Here is a 17592-nt window from a genome sequence, read left to right as displayed (position 1 = left end):
GGACCTCCCAAACACAACCAGAACACATAACCACTAAAGCAAACAAATATTTTGTATCAGACATTCACAATACCCATAATTAAAATTTTAGGGCGTTACAATTTGAAAGAAAAATCAACAATTATTGATCAAATTCAGTACAGGACTACTGGCAAAATATTTATAAAATTAAAAATATGTTATAAAAGCTTATCAAATTAAAATTATTGTTTAAAAATATGATTATAAATTTAAAATAAATATTTTAGTAAACATATTAACAAGGGAGAGTAAAATTTTACCTAAACTTCCCCCAATCCAACCTTAAAATTTTCAATGAAAAAATCAACCCAACCCATCCCTGAATTCGATTTTTTTAAAAAAAAAATCCTATAAAGTCAAAGCAAGCTTAAAATTAGTCAATTTCAAATACACCTATTTTAAGTCATAAGTCAAGAAACAAGCAGCACAATGGAAGTTCAGAGAAATAAAATAAAATAAAATAAAATAGAGAGAAGAGAATGAAAACATGACAATAGACCAAACAGATCATTGATTTAACACTACCTCCTGAAACCTTCCTCTTTCAAACAAAAACTAATTTTTAGCCATAGGAAAACATTTACTTAATTTCTCAAGGGGCAACTGCGATCCTTCCAGCAACCTAATCGAGATCCCGTTGGCTGTTTGATGTGATTTTCCGACCAATGATACACTGGAATATGATTTTAGTTTATATAACATATGAAAGAATGTTGATTATATGCAAATACAAACAAAACAGGATGATACATGATATAAATAAGCTTTTCCTCTTTCAATTTTAAAACTTGCATTTAACTTACTTTCTAATCTTTGTCTCCAAACTTACATTACTAGTATTTTACTTAAAGAATTTGCAAATATGGTCCATATTGAATCATTGATTTGATAAAAGCGGTGATCGATCAATGGCATCAAAATCAACTCTTGACTAACTATACTAAATTTATATAAATTTTTAATTTCCAAATCTCCAAATTTTATATTTTCTAAGTTAAATGTAAGTACCAAAATGAATGAAAAAATTACAAATACCCAAGTGAACTTTAGGGCCAAATATTTTATATACATAAACATTTTAAATCATAAGAATGTCACATGTTTTTTTAATTAGTTTGTTCTTTAATTTTATTTTTTAAAATATACCCTAAGAAGTATATCACTATGCAAATCCCATAGAAAAACAAAAGTCCATTAACAGTGGATCAAACAAATCTTTTTTATTTTTTTAATCCACTTCCAAATCATTTATGAAGAAATAAGACAATGGCAAGAAACAATTTCAAAATTGTAATCGATTCTATTATTGATGTATAAAAAAGCAAGTAGTAATCACCTACAAAGCCATAGAATTGTATCCTATAAAAGCCATATTTATAGCTTACCAAATTAAAGAAGATAAATCAATGTTTTTTGCTCAGATACTCTATATAACAAATGACATCTACTTTTTCTTGTTCCCTTAACAGAAAACATTTACTCGATTTAAAAGTAAATTATTGTCATCACAGAACATGCAATTTTAGGGCTAAGCATCCATTAAATCTTTTAGCTTAATAACAATAATCATAAACAAATGAAAAAACTGACATGGCGATGCGACAGAGGAGTGTCAACGGTGATACAGCAGAGGGGACAATTGATGGCGATCTAGTAGACAGTTAGGGAAAATCAAAGGGATTTCAAGATTTTGATTTGGGGAAAAATTAAGGGATTTGAGGATTCCAATTTTTAGGGGAAAAAATAAGGGATTTTGGGGTTATGGTTTAGGGATAAAATAAGAGATTTTAGGGTTATGGTTTAGGGGGAAAATAAGAGATTTTTAGCATAGTAAAATAACGTCATTTCGTTTAAAATAAAATGATACTTTGCAGCGTTTTGATAAACGCCGCTAATACTTGACTTTTTGCAGCGTTTTTCTCGTAAGCGCCGCTACCGCTTGACCTTTTGCGGCATTTTTCTTATAAACACCGCTACTGCTTTACCTATTGCGGCGTTTTTCCGTTAGTGCCACTAATGTATAATATTTGCGGCGTTTTCCGTCCAAATGCCACTAAAAACGCTGCTAAAACCTTAATTTCCTGTAATGAACCTTAGAAAACACACCCATTAAAATATTAGAACTCATAACACTTTTGGAGAATTTTGTGTTTACACTTTGAGGATTCTTTGTTTTCAGGTTTTGGGTTTAGTTTTTATCTCTATCTTTTGTACTCTTCGTTCTTTTGTCATTATAGTAAAATTATATTTGTCTGTGGTTTTTTATCCTCTTTGGAGGGGTTTTTCTCGTTAAATTTGTATGTTCAATTTATCAATTTATTCCACTATTTTTTACTTGATTGTTGCTTAATCAGGTCGATCCCCAACAATTGTATCAAAACTAGTTCAATTTTCATAGATTAGCCCATTTAAAGATGGCAACAATAAGGTTTGACATTGAGAAGTTTGATGGTGTCACAAATTTCAATCTGTGGCAAGTTCGAAGGATGACAATTCTAGTTCAGACCGGTCTAGAAAAGGTCATTATCGGGAAAAAGCTTGAGAATCTAGATCATATAGAATGGGAAGAGTTTGATGAAAAGGCCTGTCTGCAATCAGGTTGTGCCTTTTGAGTAGGGTATTGCAGGAGGTATTAATGGAGAAAACCTCATCCAACTTGTGAAAAAGGTTAGAAACTCTTTATGCAACTAAGTTTCTAGCTAACCGTTTAGTGTTGAAACAACGTCTATTTACGTTTCTCAAGAACGAATGTGAGCTTTTTAGAGATCACATTAGCCAATTTATTACTCTTTTGAATGATTTAAAGAATGTTGAGGTTAAGATTGATGATGAAGATCAGGCTACGCTATTATTGTGCTCTTTACCCTCTTCATACAAGTCTTTCAAAGAGACCATGATTTATGGCAAAGACAAACTCTCATTTGAGAATGTGAAGGGTCATTTGTTGAGTAAAGATAAACTCAAGAATGAGTTTGGTTCAGATAGTAAGAAAGATAGGCAAGCTTTTATTTTGGTAGCATCAAAGAAGTGAGACAAAATGTGTCGCTATTGTAAGAAGTTAGGTCATGTTAAAGCAGATTACTATAAACAATGAAATAAAAGGGTCGTTGAGAGTAACGAGGAAGATGTAGCTAGTGCTTATTTGGCCAACGAAAGCAGTGATGATTTCTTGTTAGTGTCAACGAGTGATAGCTCTGAGCTTACGTCCGGGTGGATCCTAGACTCGGGATGTTCTTTTAACATGTGTCCCAACAAATAATAGTTCTCCACATACAATTTGGTTGAAGGTGGAGTTGTGCGCATGAGAAATGATTCATCTAGTAAGGTAATCAGTATTGGTACTATTAAAATTAGGATGTATGATAGAACGATTAGAACACACTCAAATGTAAAGTATGTACTTGATTTACGAAAGAATCTCATCTCCTTGAGTATTTTAGACTTGAAAGGTTGTAGAATCAACATCGAGTCGAGCGATATTAAGGTGTCTTGTGAGGCTCTCATTTTGTTAAAAGGTAAAAGCACCGATAGTCTTTATATTCTGGAAGGTTCTATAGTGACCAGTGAAACCAAATGTCCCTCGTCTGTTACGGAGTCGAAGTCAACTCGTTTAGAGCAGAAGCAACTTGGTCATAGGAGGGAAAAATGTATGACCATTTCGTTGAATAGATGTTCTCTTTTGGATGCAGGTTTTGAAAAGTTAGGGTATTGTGTTCGTGAAAATCAAACCCAGGTTAGTTTTGATTTGGTAGTGCACAAGTCGAAGGCTAGAAGTCTTCTAGCTTCTAAGCACAGATTCGACTCAATTAATTCCCTGCATAGTTCAAGATAGGCCTGTGTCGGACTTTGGCAAAGATGGCGTTGTGAAAATACGAGTCAAGGTGGAGATTTGTTTACTATGCCTCATATTTCAATCAAATTTGAGAAATAATCTCCCAGTTAAACTCTGTTTATTTGTTTCATTCGAACTTTGATTAGTCTAGATTATTTTATTATTTGACCTATGAATTTAGCCTATAAATAGGCTCTTTTACAACATTAGAAAACACACTCATTAAAAGATTAGAACTCATAACACTTTTGGAGAATTTTGTGTTTATATTTTGAGGGTTCTTTGTTTTCAAGTTTCGGGGTTTAGTTTTTATCTCCATCTTTTTCACTCTTCGCTCTTTTGTCATTATAGTAAAATTATCTTTACCCGTGGTTTTTTTATCCTCTTTGGAGTGATTTTTTCATATTAAATTTGTGTGTTCAATTTCTCAATTTCTTCCACAATTCTTTACTTGTTCGTTGCTTAATCAGGTCGATCCCCAACAACTTTAATATTTGTACACTCGAATAAGGAAGGTGGAACACAATTGGTATTGCTCTTCTCTAAGGAATCGAAAAATAAGATAAAAATAAAGCTTTAAAGTTGATCGGAAAAACTTGGCCAGAAAATTCACACTAGGTTCAATTCCTAAGAAAGGTTGGAAGGGTCACAAACGGTTCCACTTAAAATCCAATCTTCTATACAAAATTTCCTCTAATGTAATTTTAGTAAGGTGCCAAATTTTTAGAAAAGAAAGACGAGAGAATCGAGAAGAATGAGAGAAGCTCTCATTTTATTGCTTGTAAAAAATGAGGAGAAATGACCTCCTATTTATAGGATTCTCAAAGGGAGAAAGTGGTCCAAAAAAATTCAATGATCATATTGCAACGATCAGATTCTAATTGTCATATTATACTGGTTAGATTTCAACGACCATAATGTAATAGTCAAATTTTTGCATTACCAACAATATACTATTCCCGTTAGGAAAATCTTTTCCTTAATCTTATTTTCAATGTTTTTAACTTAAAAAAATTTCACTAATTTAAACATCGAAAAATATTTCAGATCACAAGCTCTAATACCTCCATAATTTACTTTCAAGAGTACCCAAATCCACCTTAAAGTGATACCATCTACTTCAATACTTTCAAAGCAGACCGTGTTAAGTATTATTTGTTTGAAAAACAAAAACAAAACTCACGATTTTATACTTAAAAGGAAAAAAGAAAAGTCTCAATAGAATAATGGGTAAACTATAAAAATAGTCACTTCTTTTTTGTCTTGGATTATATTTTAGTTACTTATGTTTGAAATGCTACGTTTTAATCACTTATGTTATCGTTTTGTTACGAAGTAGTCAATCTATCGTTAAACTCCATTACCTCTCTAAGGGTAGTCCTATGTGGCAGTCCAAATGGGTTTTAAATGCCAACTTAGGTGTCTAATTACTGGGATGAAAATAGGTTTTTAATTAAGAAAATTAATTTGGACTGCCACACAGGACATCCAAGTTGGCATTTAAAACCCATTCGGACTGCCACGTAGGACTGTCGTTAGGGAGGTATAAAGCTTAATGGTATAGTGACCACTTTGTAACAAAGCGATAACGTAAGTGACTAAAACATAACATTTCAAATATAATTAACTAAAATATAATCTAAGGTAAAAAAAAATACCGAACCTCATCGATCACTCGATCTATTTGTTAATATCCATTTGTCTGCAAACCATTTTCTGCAAAATTGTGCAAGTACTAATCCTTTAACATCCATAAGTGCAGTACTTATAATATAGTAAATTTATGTATTAATTATTTAATTTCAGAAATTATAAAATATCATTAAATTATTTGATTGTTTTCATTTAAATCATTATAGTCTTCTCTGTTCACACCACTTGTACTAATTGAGAACTCTCATTCTTCTTCTCTTCTATAATTCACATTTTTTCATAAAATAACTTTGAACGTCGTGAATTTGGAATTAAAATCCAAACAATTTTTTTCAATTTTGATTGACTTGAATCTAAGATATATTATTATACTCATTAACATATACCGATCATTGAATTATTATTTAGAGTTCACTAACTAGATTAAAATAAAAAATTTAAATTACTCATTGTCGATTTTATAATTTTTTAAAATTAAATAATTAAAACGAATTTACCCTACCTTAATTTAGTCAACACGTTTCCAACGAGAAATTATGATGTTATAGGAGGAGAATGAAGTAGAGTCACCGACTCATAAATGCTCACCCCATTCAGACTTGAATTTCAATAGGTACCCAACACATATACATATACACATTGAATTTGTTTGCCGACTCACTTCTTTTGCTTTTGAGATTTATAACATGATAGCGAAGTGTATTTATTATACCTGACTTAATGTCTAAAGTCTACCCTTCTTTTTACTTTAATTAAAAAGAATATAACAAAATTACAATAATATGTTCTTTTTAAGAATTACAAAAATTTATAAACGATTCAATTTGGTAATACATTTTAAGAATGATCAAAATTACAAAAAAATTTATAAAGGATTCAATTTGGTAATACGTTGAAACAGAATTTAGCTTAGTTGTTGAGAAAGGCTTTTCAAAAATCATTATTTGAAACTTGAACTGGATAATAATTTTATACTGTAGTTTGAATTATTTTTAGTCTAAATTAGTTCTGACCTTGGTAATTATCTTGACTTAAACTAGATAATTGTTTTCATATTGGGGCTTGAACCTTTTTTTTTCTGCTCAAGTTAGTCTCTGGATTGTCAATTATTTTTATAATAGGACCTGAATTTTAAAGTTTTTTAAAAAAATATCAAAGACTAACTTGAATATAAATAAGTTCAAGCCCAAAATGGTAACAATTAGAAAATTTAGGAATTAACTAAAACAAAAAAGTTAAGATCTCGATGTGAATAGTTATCAAATTTAGGTCCAAAAAGTAATTTAACCCTTAAGGAAATTGAGAGGTCCTTTACTGGTTAAGGATGGACGGCATGTTTATGTTTTCGATTCCTATTTCAAACTGTTGGTTAAATAATCTATTTTTTTACCAAAAAAAAAATAAAGAAATTGATGCGGATTGTAATAAATTTTGTTTTTATAACCATATAAAATAAGTACCAAAATTCCATGGCATACCCACTCTAATGGTCTACGGGTATGTACCTAGAGGTACTTATGGGTCGGGTTCAAGTCAGGCCTAATTATGATATTATAACATACTTTATAATTGTATAAGATCGGCCTGACTCAGAATATGGGAATAAAATTTTGCCCAAACTCCTTCATATATGTAAAAGACTAACTCAAGCCCATTTTAGGTCAGCCCATATTATTTTTAAGTTTTTTTAAAAAAATTTTATATTATATTATTTTAATATTTAATAAATTTATAAATTTTTTATTTATTGAAATTTTTTATATAATTATCTTAACATTATTTTAATGCTTACATTAGAGTAGTATTATATATTTAGTATAGGTTTATTTTTTTAACGTGTTATAAATTACATAATATATAAAAATAATATAATATAAAGTATTATAAACTTAAAAATGGGTTGGGTTCGGTCTTGAATGTTCAAGCCCAAGCTCGACTCATATTTTAAACGGGTCTAATTTTTTGCCCAAGCCTATTTTTCGAGCCTAATATTTTTTTCCAAACCCTCTCAAATTTTAGGTAGGCCTTCAAGCCCGAGCGAGTAGTCCAACCAATGAACAGGTCTATACGTACCGACCTCCTTTATTCATCATCCTTATTTGGACTTTTAGAGGACTTAATTGATCATGAATTGACATTTGAAGTATATCCATTTTTCATTTTCGTACTTAATTTTTTTTCACCCTTAAAGTACACTCGCTTTCCAATTTGACACTTAAAGTATACCCCGTTATATATTTTAGTCAAATTTTGACAAAATTTAAACAAAATCTTATAGCCAATCACAAAGCACCACATGACATTTTTATATAAAACCAAATATTTTCTTTTATTAAATGTATATAAATATTTAAAAATATAATATATAAAAATAAATATATAAAATGTAGAAATATATATGTAATCTAAAATAAATTTATAAATTATAAAATAAAATTACAAAAAATGTGATAATTGAAAAGTAATTAGTTGAATTTAATACTTTTATTATAAAAGGTAAAAAATTAAAACAATATTTAAAATTATCAAAATTATAAATAATATAAAACTTTTATATTACATTTATATTGTTTAATATTGTTTTAATATTATGTTTAATATTATATTTAATATTATTTATAATTTTAATAAAATTCAAAATTTTAAATATTTTTTATATTTTATAGTTTTAATAATTTTTGAAAATTTTAAAAAATTAATTTTTTACATTTTGTAATAATATTATTAATTTCAACTAATTCTTTGCAATTATCCTTTTTAATTTATTTTTTATAATTTATATGTTCTTTTCTAGATTTTATATATTTTTGAATTTTATATATTTATTTCCATTTTATATTTTTAATGTGTATATACATTTAATAAAAATATTTGTTTTTTTTTACATAAAGACCTCACATGGCACTTTATGATTGGCTACAAAAAAAATTAATGTCTATCAAGAAATGGGCTAAAAATATAACGATGGCATACTTTAGGTACCAATTGAGAAGTGAGTGTAGTTTAGGTACCAAAAAGATATACTTCAGGAACCAAATTGTGAAATAAATCTTTCTAGAATGAAATTGTAAATTCTTATATGTAAGAGAATATATAAAAGAATTACATATACCATAAAATACATAAAATCTACCTAACTAGATAAAAAAATTTCCTATTATAATTTTAAAATTAATAGTTAAAAATATTAACTCATTAAATACATATTTTTATTTATTTAATTAGATAAAATTTTGACTTGTATGAAACTTCACTTTCAAAATAAAATGACTTCTATAAAACGAGTAGGTCAAAACTTATCAGTTTAACAAGCATTAGATTCAAGTCTCACCATCAGTCCAATTTAATAGATGATTTATAGGTACTACTTTAAACCCTCAGTAAAATTGGTAGCATGCCTAAAAAACCTTCTTAACTTAAACTTTTTAATTTTTATTAATGTTAATGTATAGTTTGCCTCCTAAACTTGCCCACTTCAATTTAGTGTTACGGGTCGCAATTCAAAGCTCGTGACCATCACACCAAATGCATCCAATGTAGGTCTATTGTTTAGATGGGGATCATTTGGCCCACAAGAAATGACCCGATTCAATAAGCTGTTAGAAAAGCCTGTCAGATTGAAGCCTGAGTGGCCCAACAATGAAGATATGACAATATAAGCTACCTTGGTAAATATGGGCACTAATATTAGAAGATTGATAGGAATCATATCTTGTAAATATTAGATTAGATTTGATATTGTATATCTTGTAAATCCCATGATTTAAGGGATAGGCTAATCTCGTCTGTCGATGTAACTTGATCTAGACTATCAATTTTGGGGGAGCTCAACTATAAATAGAGAGCCTCCCCTTCACTTGTAACTCACTCCATTCTTTTTTGTTTCTATATTCTTTGTGAATAAGAGTATATTGATAGCATTTACTCAAACACCTCTCGTGCATTCTTTTCTGTGGCTTTCTATTATTCTTTTGTTGCTTCTTTTTGCACAATTGCTTCTGTTATATAAATTGGCACCTTCGAGGAATTCTAAAGGAATCCTCACTTGTGGTGGTTAGGCTGACTTAGGCGAGTTCAAAACGAACGGATTACCTAAGGCCACACGGATCGTGAGATGAAAGATCTAACCCGTGGCAGGTAGTATTCGAGCTATTGGTTGCGAAGGCACCGTTGGGATGTCAAAAGAAGAGTTCGATCAAAAGTGGGCCAAAAATCTAATCTTTATAAAAGAAAAGTTGTCGGTAGTAAAAGAACGAGTGGATAAACTTGATGAGCCCATGGAGGACTCGAAGGAGTCACACATTGCACTTGGTGAACGCATAGATAACTTGAGGGACCATGGTGATGGCTTTGAAAGAGGAAACAATGGCCACGACAAATGCTTTGAACATAAGAATAGAGGAGCTCAAAGGAGAGTTGGCCTTGTGTCGAGCAATCGTGGGAAATGGAGTGTCAAGTGCAGCACTCAAATGCGAGGATGTCCCGAAGCCGAAAGAGTTTGCGGGGACAAGGTCTGCATGCTATGTGGACAGATTTTTGTGAATGATGGAAAACGACTTTCGTGCCAAAGGCATCATGGACGATGCGGTTAAGGTAAATACTGCTTCAATGTTTTTTACTGATATTGCACTTTTATAGTGGTGAGGAAGATCCATAGATAAAAGGTAAAATGATATTGGGATGTGGCAGAGTTTCAATGTAACTTGAAGGGACAGTTTTACCCAGAATTTACTGAGGAAGAAGCTCAAGAAAAGTTGCGATGGCTAATGCAACAGGGTACAGTGAGGGAGTATGTTCGAGAGTTCAAGGAACTCATGCTCCAAATTTCAGATATGACCGAGAAAGAGGCATTACTTGCTTTCAAGAATAGATTGAAGCCATGGGTCAGACAGAAAGTGGAACAAATATGTGTTTAAAAGCTGTCAGAAACCATAACAGTAGCGGAGTCCGTGGTCAAGCTTAGTCTTGGAAAATATAAGCTTGAATCTTCCAAGTCCGAGGAAAAAGGCGTATGTGAAAAGGATCACAAGGAAGGTAATGATGGCAATGGCAACGGCGACAATGATGGTAATAGGAAACCACGAGTTGGGAAGAAGAAACCCAACAGAAAGAGGGACAAGTTGAAATGATTTCTTTGTGGTGGTTCACATATGCTAAAGAAATGTCCTAAGAAATTTACGCTTTCTAATAAGGAGAAGCCAAAAGGTAAGGCATTGAGACTTGGTTTGAGTGCAAGGGGTATCGAAGCCAATGAGGCTGAAAGTGAGAAGAAGCCATTGGAGTGCTTATTGTGTCATGGTCCGCATAGGTTGCGAAAGTGTTCGAAGAAGTCTCTCATCGAAGGGGACGATGGAGCACACAAGGAACCTAAGAAGCTTTGTTTGAGTAAGGGAAAAGTCGAAACCAATAGGGCAAAGAGGAGCAAAAAGAAGTGAGTAAAGTGCTTCTTGTTTCGTGGTCTGCATGAGTTGTAGAACTGTCTAAAGCAATCTGTGGTTAAAGGAAAGGTAACATCGAAGCTTGTTGAGTCATCGGAGGGGCTTCCACCCAAGGAAGAGGTGAGTTTGTTATCGAACTTAAAGGAAAAAGTTGCAATAAAAACAGTGAAGTTGGGGCCAACGAGGCTCAATTTGAGTAAAGCAACGAAATTGATTGAGTTATCGAAGAGGCTTCCACCCATGGGAGAGGTGGATTATGTATCAAACTTCAAGAAAGTGGAGATGCAAGTTGGACAATTGACCCAAGTAAATGCAATGAGGAAGGTACATCCTGAATATTGTGATAGTGTTGTACATTCTAACTTGTTGGCTTGGCAAGAACGTAGGGTTCTTTTCGAAGTTTTTAAGCAAGGAGGCCGAGGGACTGTGGGCAATTCGAAGTCAAGTAGTGTGAATCAAGAGGATTCTGTTCGAAGCAAGTTAGAATGTGGACAAAAGAGAAACATAACTTCTTGCCATCAAGATGTACAAACGAGTGAGAATGTTTGAGTTAATAACCGATGTAAGCTGAGACAAAAGTTTTGAAGGAAGAAAAAAGCTAAGGCGTCAAGAAGAGATCAAGTCGAATCAAGTTAGTGCCATTCCAAAGGTGCAACGAAGGCGGTACGAGAATGGGTGGGGGAGAATGTCACGGGTCACAGTTCAAAGCTCATAACCATCGCACCAAATGCATCCAAAGGAGGTTTATTGTTTAGATGGAGATCATTTGGCCCATAAGAACATGCCCGATGCAATAAACTATTGGAGAAGCCTGCCAAATTGAAGCCTGAGTGGCCCAACGATGAAGATATGTCAACATAAGCTACCTTGGTAAATATGGGAACTAATCTCAGAAGATTGATAGGAATCCTATCTTGTAAAGATTAGATTAGATTTGATATTGTATATCTTGTAAATCTCATGATTTAAGGGATAGGTTAATCTCATCCGTCGGTGTAACTTGATCTAGACCGTCGGTTTTAGAGGAGCTCAACTATAAATAAAAAGCCTCCCCTCACTTGTAACTCATTTCATTCATTGACACAATTACTTCCGCTACATAAATTGGTGCCTTGGAGAATTTTAAAAGAATCCTCACTTGTGGTGGTTATGCTAACATAGGCGAGCTTGGAATGAATGGATCGGCTAAGGCAGCACGGATCGCGAGACGAAATATCTATCCCCGTGACAAGAGTGGCTATTATATCGTTATACAGGACTGAATCCAACAGCTTATCGATTTGTAAAAGATTCGCAAGAGAAGAATGACTTGGCTAAAGCTTGTCTACACAAGGCAAGTAAGCGTAACAAGAAATGTGCAATTTCAAATGGGTGATTCAGTCCTTGCTAAACTACACTTGATTTTGATGCATAATTATTTGCATAAGGGATTTGTGTAACGGTATGAGGGACCCTTTTGAGTTGTGATGTGGGTAAGCAAGGTGGCCTACAAGCTTGAGTTGCTAGCAAAGCTTAAAGTCCATCCAGTGTTTCATGTGAGCATGCTTAAGCCATTCCATAAGGATCAAAAGGATCCAAATCAAGGCAAGTCTGAAAGAGCACCAATGAGGTTAAAGGTCTCCTATGATCGTAAAGTTGAAAGGATCGAGGTAGACCGTGTGATCAGACGAAAGTACTATTGGCCGAGGCACAAGTACTTAGTTCGATGGATGAGACTTCCCGACAATGAAGCGAGTTGGGAACCTACTGAGGCATTGTGGCAGTTCCAAGGAAAGATAGACCAGTTTCATGAGAAGGACGCGATAAGGGAGTTGCTAGAACAGGTGGGGGAGAATGTCATAGGTTACCCATGGGAGGCCGCAACCATGGCACACTTGTGTGAACCATCATGTTCAAAGAAGGTCATTTGGCCCAACCGAACCTGCTCGTTGCTTGAAGAGAGTGAAGACCCGTCTACAAATCTTAGCAAATATGAAAGATGATCTTCAAAGATATGCAATCCTATATATGATATGTAATCTTTAGAAGATACCATTCTATAATCTTAGAGATTTGATTTGTAGATAGCTTTTAATCTCATCCATTAATGTTCTGTACCGTCGATTTTGGGGAGGCTCAACTATAAATAAAGGTCTCTCCCCTTCATTGTAATTCATTCAGTGAGTAATAGAATTTTGAGAGCATTTACTCAAAACTTTCTCTCTAGTGTTCTTACTTTTCTATGGCTTTGTTCATCTTTAGAGTTCTTTCTCTTTTCGTTCTTCCGGTTGTTCTTCGTGGGTGTCTTAGAGGAATTATGTTGAATCCTCAATTGGGAGTTAGGTTGACTTAGGCGTTTTTGGAGTGAAGAAACTGCCTAAGGCCGCACGAATTCCGTGGGAAAAATCTAAGTTCGTGACGTACCTAGAATTGTTTGGATTTAATTAGTACCTAAACTTAGAACCTATTGTACACTTTGGCACATTTATTGTAATGTGATGATGTGATACTAATCATCAATAACGCAATGGCACATGGTAGCCTCAAATTATGACATGTAACAAACATTAATAATTTTTTTTCTAAAAATGTATAAATAAATAATCTGTGGATACGACCTTACTTACTACTATCTATTAATTTATATTTTTCAAGTAGATTTTATTTTTGTAAGTCTTGACAACCTAACATTCCTTGAGTTTTTGTGAGGTATTGAAACGTTAGTATTTGATTTTATATGCTTTGAAATTTGTATATATTTTTTATGTATTTTAATGCTTTTTAAAATATATAAAATTACTAAGAAAATTAAATTTGAAATGAATTCGGACAACATGTCGTCCAGAATCATTTGAATTTGGACACTTGTTTCTCTTAATTTATTCGAAATATTTATTTTATAATTTTATATACACTTAAAGAAAATATTTTTATTAATGCATATCTTGTGTCATGGTTTCAGACTGCCATGTGGCAGTGTTATTAGCCGTTAGTTTCACATGATTAAATGTTAGAATAAAACTTATTATTAAATCTAAACAACCTCAAAGTATAATTAACCTTTTTACTATTGGCTTTTCACTTCTAATTACGGCAAGCTATTTGGATTTATTCGCGTCTTTTCATTTGTAATTTTAGGATGAGTTTGGATGGACGATTGGATGCACTATAGTTATTTTTTGTTTTATATTATAGTATCATTACAATATCTAATCTCATACCTACCACTATTTTTACATTAATAGCATATAAACGCACCGTTCATCTAAACTTATTAGAAAAGTAGTTTCTTTTTGGTGAATTCCCAGAAATTACACTGTAAACATTTGTTTATATTTGACTTGTCAATGAATAATATAAGTCAGTTCAGAGCAGCGGACCAAGCCGACAAGAGCTCACTTTTCCAATTTTCTTTTCATATTCATCTTCTTCCTCTGGATGCATTTCGTTTCAACAACCTTCAAGTTAAAAACACCCAGAAAACCAAAATAAGCCGAAGTGAAGAGGTAAACATGAATTTGTTTCAGTTTTCAAGCTCAAAACAATCATACTGGAATTGGGTTTTCTTCTTTATCTTTTCTTTGTTGATTTCAACCTCTTTTTCTGATCCAAGAATCTCAAACCCTGGTCTTTTTTGTGGGAAATTCAATCCGTTAAATGGAACTAACTTTGTTCCAACCTTTGTTAAAGAGATGCAAGGTCTGTCAGAAGCCATTAATGCTCGACATTTCGCTACTTATCACCTTAATTCCACGCTTCCAATCTATGCTTTAGCACAGTGTCATCAAGATCTTTCACAAACAGATTGCCTTCTCTGTTATGCAGCTTCGAGGACCAAGATTCCACGTTGCCTTCCTTTTAACTCGGCTCGAATCTTTCTCGACGGATGCTTCTTGCGTTATGATAATTACAGCTTTTTCAAGGAGTCTGTTTCGTCGAGTTTTGATAAAGTTATTTGTAGTAATGATAATGTAGCAAAGGTTGATGAAAAACGTACTAAGAGGGTTGGTTATGCAGTTGGGAAGGTGACTAAAGTTGCTTTGAGAAATGGTGGATTTGGGACAGCAGCGGTTGATGGGGTGTTCGCATTGGCGCAGTGTTGGAAAAGTGTCCCCTTTGAAGGGTGTCAAGAGTGCTTGCACAAGGCGGAAATGGAGGTCAGAGGCTGCTCGCCGAAGGCTGAAGGGAGAGGGTTGTATACTGGGTGTTATTTGAGGTACTCAACTAAGAAGTTCTTCAATGAAATGGGAGAAACAGAACATAATCATGGTATGTCTTCTGTCTTGTCTTTTTTTTTTTTTAAGGTTTTTGATGTGTCTGAATCTTATGGAATGTTCTTTTTTTTACATTTTTCCAGGGGTTTCAGGAATTGCAGTCATAATAGCCATTATTTCAGCAACATCTGCATTCATAATGCTCTCTGTCTTTGTGGCTTATGCAACTTATGCAAGATTATCAAAGAGAAAGAAAGGTAAAATCTCTTAATAATCTTCACAAGATTATGCATTTATTATCCCTTCGATCTATTAATAATCCATTGCTTTTCTCCTAGAACTTGAAAACCTCGGCCAGATTTCGATAAACTTTGAAAAATCAGGATTGAAGTTCAAGTATGAAACCCTTGAGAAAGCAACAGACTATTTCAGTCTTTCCAGGAAACTAGGCCAAGGAGGAACTGGTTCAGTGTTCATGGGGATTCTTCCAAATGGGAAGATTGTTGCAGTAAAGAGATTGATATACAATACTAGACAATGGGTTGATGAGTTTTTCAATGAAGTAAATCTAATCAGCAAGATTCAACACAAGAATCTGGTGAAACTTCTCGGTTGTAGCATTGAAGGCCCTGAGTCTCTCTTGGTTTATGAGTATTTACCGAACAAGAGCCTCGATCAATTCATTTTTGGTAATTGTTTGCTCTTTAAATGATTCGAATATGCTTTTCATTTTACTTGAAGTATCTGTATCCGACATATACTCAGACATTGGTGTTGGGATATGACAATCAAAGCAACATAGCATTCATGTACTTAGTTTGAACTTGATGATTTTTTTACTTTCATATGCAGATGAGGAGAAAGCAAAACGTTTAAAGTGGAAGCATAGGTTTGATATCATTGTTGGAACAGCTGAGGGTTTAGCATATCTTCATGGAGTAGAGTCTCAAATAAGGATAATCCACAGGGACATTAAAAGCAGCAATGTCCTTTTAGATGAGAATCTCAATCCAAAGATTGCTGATTTTGGACTAGTACGATGTTTAGCTCCTGAAAAGAGTCATCTTAGTACTGGAGTTGCTGGAACACTGTAAGTTTACAGATTTAAATATGAGTGTTGGATATGAATGTCTTCGAGTATACTTAATTTTGTCCAACTGTTATAAATATGTTCTAACTAGTGTACTTTAGGTTCCAACAAGTTGCAAGTCGTAACATACTATGTTATTCAGTTGGAGGGTTATATCCCTATACTTATATCCGAAAATGTGCCTAACATGGGTGTTGAATAACATAGATAACATATAAAAGGATTTTCATTGGAGTTTCCTAAGAACTTTACACATGAAATTTTTATGCAGAGGATATATGGCTCCCGAGTACCTTATTCGAGGACAACTCACAGAGAAAGCCGATGTTTACAGTTTCGGTGTTCTAGTTCTTGAGATTGTATGTGGTAAAAGGAATGCCACCTTTTCAAAGGACTCTTCTTCGCTTCTACAAACAGTAAGATCCCAAATCTTTGTTCATAAATGTTTCAGATTTTAAGACATGAATGACCTTATTACGACTTCAACGTCGGGTCATAACAGTTCAGTTCGGTTGATTCGATTTTAAAAAATTGAACATCTATTGGTTCCCAATAAAAATATCATAATCTACCGAGGCCAAAATCGTTTTGACTGAACCAATTGAGCTGAACTCGGTCACCGGCTTCTACTTAAGAATTGAATGAGAATTCTAAAATGGGATTTTATTTTTTTAAAACCTCAGGTTTGGACACTTTACAGATCAAACAGATTAGCTGAAGCAGTAGACCCTTGCATAAGAGATGAAATATTAGCAAAAGGAGGCCCAGATTATGTGCTTCAAATTGGGTTATTATGCACACAAGCTTCAGTTTCTTTAAGACCATCAATGGTGGAAGTAGTTCAGATGTTAACTGATACAGATTGTGAAATCCCCATACCAAACCAACCTCCATTCATAAATGGTAATGTCCAAGAACCAGAGAGATCGACCAAGTCTTATAGCTTAGATAGTTTCATATCAAATGCAGTGAAGAAAATTCAAGGTTCAGGCACTTTCTCTGAGTCATCAAGAACTCATAGTTCAGATGAACCATCAAAAACCCAATAATAATTTGCAAAAATTTAGGCTCAAGAACAAGTTCTGAGGAACATCAATGCCATATAAATGAACCCCCCAAAGATTCATTTTTGAAAAGATTTTGGAAGGTATTAAAAAAAAACCTCACTTTACATACGCGTAATGTCAAAAACAATTTATATATTATTCATGGAGATCCTATATTATGTATTAAAAGTTAGATTATTATTTAATTTAACACACATCATATAATTTGTTATTACATTATTTTTATATTCATTATGTAAATATAATATCTGATTTCATGGGGTTGAGATTATATATTTAAAATTATTAAATTTGACAA

At 33.0% G+C, this 17592-nt stretch overlaps 1 protein-coding gene across 1 annotated transcript; it reads left to right on the top strand.

Annotated features, from left to right (window-relative positions):
- The first annotated feature begins 14303 nt into the window (after positions 1–14303).
- Positions 14304–17488, top strand: LOC105768863 (cysteine-rich receptor-like protein kinase 42). Its single transcript, XM_012589092.2, has 6 exons — positions 14304–15192; positions 15281–15394; positions 15476–15826; positions 15990–16227; positions 16499–16643; positions 16911–17488. Exons 1-6 carry the CDS (start codon positions 14436–14438, stop codon positions 17274–17276), a joined length of 1971 nt encoding a protein of 656 aa, XP_012444546.2. The 5' UTR covers positions 14304–14435; the 3' UTR covers positions 17277–17488.
- Positions 17489–17592: the final 104 nt, after the last annotated feature.

The sequence above is a fragment of the Gossypium raimondii genome, chromosome 7, assembly GCF_025698545.1.
Source record: "Gossypium raimondii isolate GPD5lz chromosome 7, ASM2569854v1, whole genome shotgun sequence".
In the NCBI taxonomy this organism is placed as follows: domain Eukaryota; kingdom Viridiplantae; phylum Streptophyta; class Magnoliopsida; order Malvales; family Malvaceae; genus Gossypium; species Gossypium raimondii.
The sequence above is the reverse complement of the archived record's forward strand: the minus strand, read 5'-3'. Positions and strand labels throughout refer to the sequence as shown.

Excerpts from the sequence above, each read along its gene's own strand:
- LOC105768863 (XM_012589092.2), top strand. The coding sequence starts at position 14,436 with ATGAATTTGTTTCAGTTTTCAAGCTCAAAACAATCATACTGGAATTGG. Across the intron at positions 15,827-15,989 it reads CCTCGATCAATTCATTTTTG|ATGAGGAGAAAGCAAAACGT; the intron begins GTAATTGTTTGC and ends TTTCATATGCAG. Across the intron at positions 16,644-16,910 it reads CTTCTTCGCTTCTACAAACA|GTTTGGACACTTTACAGATC; the intron begins GTAAGATCCCAA and ends TTAAAACCTCAG.